General features: G+C 45.7%; 1 protein-coding gene across 1 annotated transcript in view; it reads left to right on the top strand.

Moving 5' to 3' along the window:
* Nucleotides 1-7,500, top strand: part of mmp15b (matrix metallopeptidase 15b) — a 30,964-nt gene that overhangs the window by 12,622 nt on the left and 10,842 nt on the right. The window contains exons 3-7 of the mRNA XM_080449062.1: nt 107-255; nt 567-689; nt 1,031-1,338; nt 5,898-6,059; nt 6,609-6,805. Of these exons, the coding sequence (XP_080305188.1) occupies nt 107-255; nt 567-689; nt 1,031-1,338; nt 5,898-6,059; nt 6,609-6,805 (939 nt within the window). The remainder of the gene's footprint in view (nt 1-106; nt 256-566; nt 690-1,030; nt 1,339-5,897; nt 6,060-6,608; nt 6,806-7,500) is intronic.

The following is a 7,500-nucleotide window of genomic DNA, read 5'->3' as shown; positions in this document are numbered from 1 at the left end:
CAATGTTTATAAATAATTGGTATATGTTTTTTTCATATACATTTCTCATTTTAGAACAAACCTTGTAATCTTGTGTGTTGATTTCTTTGTTCTTGTGTGTCTCCAGTCATGGCTGAGGATGTATGGCTACCTGCCCCAGGCCAGTAGGCAGATGTCTACCATGCGTTCTGCCCAGATCCTGTCTGCTTCCATCAGTGACATGCAGAGGTTCTACAACCTGGAGGTCACTGGACAGATGGACCAGCAAACTGTCAAGTACGCTAGCTCCTCGCTTTTGTGAAGGATTCTTGAAACCTTTGTTAGAGCAAGACACACTGAGTCGATTCACTCTTGCTCTGGGACTCATCAAATATATTCCAGCTAGTCATTTGCGGACTCACCCAAAACGGATGTTTTTGTTCCCAGGGTTTAAAATTTGCCAACGTTCCCATTTAGGTCCCAAACCACTTTTTAAGAAATGCTGAATCAAACTGTTTTGGAGTTCTACTGTAATATGTATATTACAGTATCCTCTGCACTATCCTCATATATCCTTGCCTTCACCCTCCCCTCTCCCCTTCGCACAGAGCCATGAGGCGACCCCGCTGTGGCGTTCCTGACAAGTTCGGAGGTCAGATTAAAACCAATGTGCGGCGGAAACGCTATGCCCTGACCGGACACAAGTGGAACAAGAGTCACCTCAGTTACAGGTAAAAAGTTTCTCTAAGTATATAGGTGGCTGTATCGATATGTGTGAAAATGACTTTGTACTCTCAACAAGATGAGAAATTTGAATTAGGTATTTGTATTGATAATGTGTTGTCAATAATCCATATACCACCATGGGAAATGGGTATAATCTAACAAAAAAATAGACAATTCTTTTTGGATTTACGTAATCTTGACCCAGACTTGATACTGATAATATGTGTTTGTTAGCTTTTTGTGTTCCTGTGGGGTTACTGTGGTGTGGTTAGGGAATAATAATACTCCAGTTGGACACCTTTGCTTCTCTAATTCTATCTCTCTTCCCCACTTTCCCTGCCTCTAGTATCCAGAACTACACACCTAAGATTGGAGAGTATAACTCATATGAGGCCATCCGGAGGGCCTTCAAAGTCTGGCAGAAGGTCACCCCTTTGACCTTTGATGAAATCCCCTTCCAGGAGATCAAATACGGCCGCCGCAAGGAGCCTGACATCATGATCTTCTTTGCCTCGGGTTTCCACGGGGACAGTTCTCCGTTTGATGGAGAAGGAGGGTTCCTGGCTCATGCCTACTTCCCTGGGCCTGGGATGGGAGGTGACACGCACTTCGACTCGGACGAGCCATGGACCATCGGCAACCAGAACCTGCAAGGTAGGAGAAGGTGGCGTCCCCCACACAGGCAGTGAGTTTTGTACCATAGATATGAGTTGGCATGATAATTAACAAGCTCCTTCAACTGAAAAGACTTCGGAGAGTTGACATGATTTGAGTGCTTGTGCTTTGTTGCGCTTAGCTGTGCTGAATAAAGTTTTTAGTTCAACTGTCGCGCTACAGAGCAGTGCAAAACCAAATGCTCTGCTGGGTCGTTATAATTCATTGCAAACAGCTGTCTCTACTGCCCTCCAACCCCAAACATGCATTCATTTCAAACAGTCTTTTCCAATTTCCTCTGCAAGGCTAACTGAAGTTGGCGCAGCCCAGTCAGCTACATCATCTCTCATTTGTCAGGCTCCTCTCCTCAGCTTACCTCCATTAAACTTCAAAGTCTGTGCACATTGACATCACATGGCCCTCGCCCCAAAACGGTGCCTTCAAGTGGCTCTAAAATGTACCCCCTCTAAGTAGCCCTGAGCATTACATGAACATATCCTTGTGCATGAAAGCACACACTCACACACACACACACACACACACACACACACACACACACACACACACACACACACACACACACACACACACACACACACACACACACACACACACACACACACACACACACACACACACACACACACACTCACACACACACACACACACACACACACACACACACACACACACATGTGCATGCGCACAGGTGTATGTGTGTACAGACACACACACATACACATACACGCTCAGTGAGTCAGTAGTTACAGGGCAGGAAAGCCCATTGTCACCAAATACCCCGTGGGCAACAAGGTTAATGGTTGAACGACCATTGACAAGAATAAGGGACAGAAAGGGGATGTGTGTGTGTATGGGATTAGGTACACTTGTGCAACTCTGCTTCATTATCTGTATAGCGTGAGTGTGTGTGTGTGTGTGTGTGTGTGTGTGTGTGTGTGTGTGTGTGTGTGTGTGTGTGTGTGTGTGTGTATGTGTGTATGTGTGTGTGTGTGTGTGTGTGTGTGTGTGTGTGTGTGTGTTTGTGTGTCGGAATAGGTACACATGTGTGTGTGTGTGTGTGTGTGTGTGTGTGTGTGTGTGTGTGTGTGTGTGTGTGTGTGTGTGTGTGTGTGTGTGTGTGTGTGTTTGTGTGTCGGAATAGGTACACATGTGTGTATAGCGTGTGTGTGTGTGTGTGTGTGTGTGTGTGTGTGTGTGTGTGTGTGTGTGTGTGTGTGTGTGTGTGTGTGTGTGTGTGTGTGTGTGTGTGTGTGTGTGTGTGTGTGTGTGTGTGTGTGTGTGTGTGTGTGTGTGTCTGTGTGCTCTCCAGTGTGTGGGAGGTGTTGCAAGACAGATCACAGGGACAGTGGAATTCCACAGTAAGTGGGAGTGTGTCCCACTCAGGGAGATCAGTAGACTAGACCCATTGTTACAGTGCACTGTTCTTTTTTTCCTGCTAACGATAGGAACCCACCAGGCGCGTAAGCATACGCTGATTTTCTTCCGCTCCATGTTAATGAATGCAGCCGTTCTCACTGGCCGCACACAGACGTTCCACTCCACTCACAAACGTTTGTCTGCGGCCATTCTCATTGAAATGCATTGACCACACGACACGTCCCGCTGTGGCCAGCGCAAACCTGCGTGCACATTAAAATATCTTCACAGATGCTGAAAATGGGGCAACATTTATATTTCTTAATAGAGAGAATGTATAATAAGCATTTGTCGAGTGTTTTTGTACTTTATCTTTCTGCTGACTCATCGCCATTGTCAGGGAATAACTTTATCTTTTAAACCTGTTGACGCACAATGTTCTTGAACAACCTCTATGAAACAGATATCCCGTCTGCCTGACAAAACCACCTCTACGCCAACTGTATGACACATTGTCATGAATGCGCCTCTAAACAGCTGATGCACTGTAGGCCAATTGCAGCAGAAGGTCACCACCCTTCATAGGACAGAGCTAATCACTGGAAAAAGCCTGGCCAATCTCGATGAGCTGCTTTTGGCTGTTATTGGCGTTCATAATGCTTGAAGCCTGATTTGTACTCCAGGCTTGTAGATCGTCTCTTGTCAACAAGCGACACCGTCGTACAAATTATGCTTTAGTGTGCATTTCCTTGAGCAGGATTCCCCTTCATTGCTAATGAATCAGCTATGAGTCGGGCTAAATGATCTGACAAAGCGAGAGAATAGATTGTGGATGGCAGCAGGGAGTGAGTGTCCAGGCAACCTGCAGTGAGCATTGTGGTATTTTCATTAAATAGAGTGTGAGAGAGACAGATAAAGACAAGGAAAGGGCATCGGATATGTTGGCTGTTCTCCCAGCTTCTCTAAGATGTTTGAAGTTTTCCTCACCTTTTTTTCTGCCAAGTCAAATGGTTGTCACGGTTACCTCACAAAGCCTTCTTTCTCTATCTTACGCACACTCACTCTTTTCACCTCTCTCTCTCTCTCTCTCTCTATTTCTCTCTCTCTCTCTCTCTCTCTCTCTCTCTCTCTCTCTCTCCCTCTCTCTCTCTCTCTCTCTCTCTCTCTCTCTCTCTCACTGTTAGCTGTGGCTTAGCAAACCATGAGGATATTCATGTGACTCTAAAATTAACCTGGAGGGCTGAGAGGGAGAGAAAGTGTGTGTGTGTGTGTGCACGCGCGTGTGTGTGTGTGTGTGTGTGTGTGTGAGAGAGAGAGAGAGGAGAGAGAGAGAGAGACAGAGACAGAGACAGATAGAGATAGAGACATGGGGTAAGAATGTAAAATGACAAGCATCCGGAGCATCTCTCCTTCTCTCATGTGGAAGGCAAGGGATGACATCACCTAGTTCTAAGCCATGGTGGAATGATGTCACAGACACACGTCCGTTCGACCAATCAGCATCAGCCCACGGTTCAGACAGAATGTCCAGCAGGTCAAAGGTCAATTACAGCAGGGCCAGGAAACAAAAGAAGCACTGACCGAGGGGAAGTACCCAGCAGTCTGCTGGCCCTGCTACAGAGATGACCCATAGGAATGGTTCAGCGAAATCTAAAGGAATTTTCTTTTTTTATTGCTGTTTTTGGCTTTTTTCATATTGCCGTCCGCAGGAAGTCTTTTGTGAGAGAGGGAGTTGACATGGCGGTCAGTGTGTCACAGCTGCATGCCATGCCTTGTCGCCATGTTAATGCATAATTGTCGCTGTGGCAACAGACAACAGCAGCCTTTGATTGGATAGAAATGTATGCACAAAAAGCCACGATTAGTATCGGTAAATGATTAGCGTGTCTGTCTATGATGCATTTCTCAGATACGTGGAGATAGGAAAAGGGCCTTCACTGGCACATTCTTGGACATTAATTCCAAGGACTGGGACCATGTTTCTGCTGACAATAGCACGTGCAGTCTTAAACTCCTGTGTTTTTGATAAGACAAACATGTGTATACACACACGCACACGCACACGCACACTCACACTCACACACACACACACACACACACACACACACACACACACACACACACACACACACACACACACACACACACACACACACACACACACTGGGGAAGATATCTGGAACAAGAACAAAGAACTATCTGTAATCGAACCAGGGCATTGCATTACAAAATACTACACAAAGTGCATTTATCACCTGATCGTCTCTCCAAATTTAAACCTGCTACCTCTCCATTGTGCCCTAAATGTAAAATTAATTCTGGCAGCCATACACACTGCCTTTGGTACTGTCCCATATTGCAAGAATATTGGGAAGCTGTCCTGCATGAGATGAAGAACAACTGAACTTGAACTGGATCCAGTATCACTTCTCCTAGTCCTCCCTAGTATGCACATTATTAATGATCATCGTAGAAAACTGTTTAATGTTTTGACATTCTGTACAAGGAAAACAACATTACTTCAGTGGATCTCCTGTTAGGCTCCTAACAATCTCAAGCTGGCATAGGATAATAATGAAGCAAATACCATATGATCTCACTACTTGTCTAGTGCACTCCAAGACAGTTGATTTAACCCATTAAGACCTGGAACGCATCTGTGTCACTTTAGATTTCTTTGGCTATTCAAAAATAGCAGATATACAAGCTCATAGCGCGGCACTCTGAGTGCCGCGCTATGAGCTTGTAGATCTGCTATTTTTGAAAAATCGTGAAAATTATTTTTTTATATTTTTTTCCGAAAAACTGTTAGGATTTAGATTTTTTTTTTGAAGCGGCCACAGGCTTAAGCAAAATGTGGAAATCCAGTGTAAAGCCTTTATATAGGGCATATAGGATGCTGGAGTCTAGCCGTGGTGATATTGTAATAGCGGACTCAAATTATGGATAAAGTACGATGGATGTGTATTTTTGTTTGTCTTTTCTTTTTTTTCCTCCCTTTTCTCTGATTATGCTGAGCTATGTGGTGTTGTGTTGAACTGTATTGTATTCTTCCTGGTTTGTGGTACTTTGAGTGCAGAACATCGCAATATTCTCTCTTATGTTCTTCTCTTCTCCAACTCCCTCCACCCCATATTTTCTGTCTCTCCCTTCTCCCTCTATTCATCCATCCATCCATCCAGGTAATGATCTGTTCCTGGTAGCGGTCCACGAGCTGGGCCACGCCTTGGGTCTGGAACATTCCAACAACCCGCTGGCCATCATGGCTCCGTTCTACCAGTGGATGGAGACGGATGACTTCCAACTGCCAGAAGATGACCGTCGGGGGATTCAACAGATCTACGGTGGGTTTGGGAGAGGCCTTTGAGGACACTGTTTACAAACATGCTCTCTCTCTCTCTCTCTCTCTCTCAACACACACACACACACACACACACACACACACACACACACACACACACACACACACACACACACACACACACACACACACACACACACACACCACACACACACACACACACACACACACACACACACACACACACACACACACACACACACACACACACACACACACACACACACACACACACACACACACACACACACACACACACACGACTTGCACAGAAGCTCTATACTAGAGGTGAAACAGTGTCCTGATATTAGTCTTTTTCATCATTTTGCAAAATCTGGGTGTTAAGGATTTTTTGAATTAAATGTTTAATGCAGCCACTGTACTACTGCCTGTTGAGTGTTGACTTAGATAATGTCATGCTGTTTTGTGTAAAGCACATGGAATTGCCTTGTTCTTGAAATGTGCTATAAAGATAAAATTGCTGTGCCTTGCATTACCATAGATGTCTGACCAGCTCTGCTTTTAACAACAGGTCTACTAGACAGCAGCCCTACTCAGGCCCTGCCCACAGTGACCCCCCGTCGCCCGGACCCTCGGCCCCCGCAGACGCCCCCCCGCCACCCCGACAGGCCCAGGACCACTGACAGACCAGACCACTACGGCCCCAACATCTGCGAGGGGAACTTCGACTCGGTCACCATGCTCCGAGGAGAGATGTTTGTATTCAAGGTAAGGGATGCAACGCACAAGGTCCTTGCAGACATGCAATTCTTTTGAATAAGGCATTAAAGAACAGAGAAGAGAGCAGCTTGTGTGTCCTCGCGTTGACCTGTGGTGGATTCTTCTACAGAGAAACTGTTGACTTGAGTATATAAAACATCACAGAAAATCTGGTGTGCGGTTACGTTACCTTACCGCACTCTCCAGGATTGCCTGCGGTGCCTTTCGAGCAGGTGTGTGTCTGACCGATGCCAGCTGTTTTCAATCAGGTCCTCGCTGGTTGTAAAACAGCAGGCATGCTGTCATTTATGGAACGGAACGCTGTTAAAGGGGCGGGGTGCGGCCACTTGTGACTCTCAGGTGTGTGTCTTTAAAACCCCCTGGTCCCACACAAATCCTTCATATGAGCCGTGGCAGCAGTATGCTATTAGCAGGGCTTTACCTCCACGGGAAGAACATTCTCGGCCAATACATAAGCTAGTAATATGGCCCTGGTCCTTGTGTGCTGGATTTTGGCTGTGAGGGACTTTTTTGTGATTACATGACCCTTGGTTGTCCCTGCATGTCCGCAGAGTTCAGAGACTCTGGAGATGACACAGCAGTGTCAGTGAAGTTCTCTTTAAAACTATTAATTCTGAAAGTAAAGTACTCTAGAAAGGAATGATTGATAATGACTCGACATTTCCGAAGTGAATTGTGCTTAA

Source organism: Gymnoscopelus braueri, assembly GCF_963280865.1.
Source record: "Gymnoscopelus braueri genome assembly, chromosome: 1".
In the NCBI taxonomy this organism is placed as follows: domain Eukaryota; kingdom Metazoa; phylum Chordata; class Actinopteri; order Myctophiformes; family Myctophidae; genus Gymnoscopelus; species Gymnoscopelus braueri.
The sequence above is the reverse complement of the archived record's forward strand: the minus strand, read 5'-3'. Positions and strand labels throughout refer to the sequence as shown.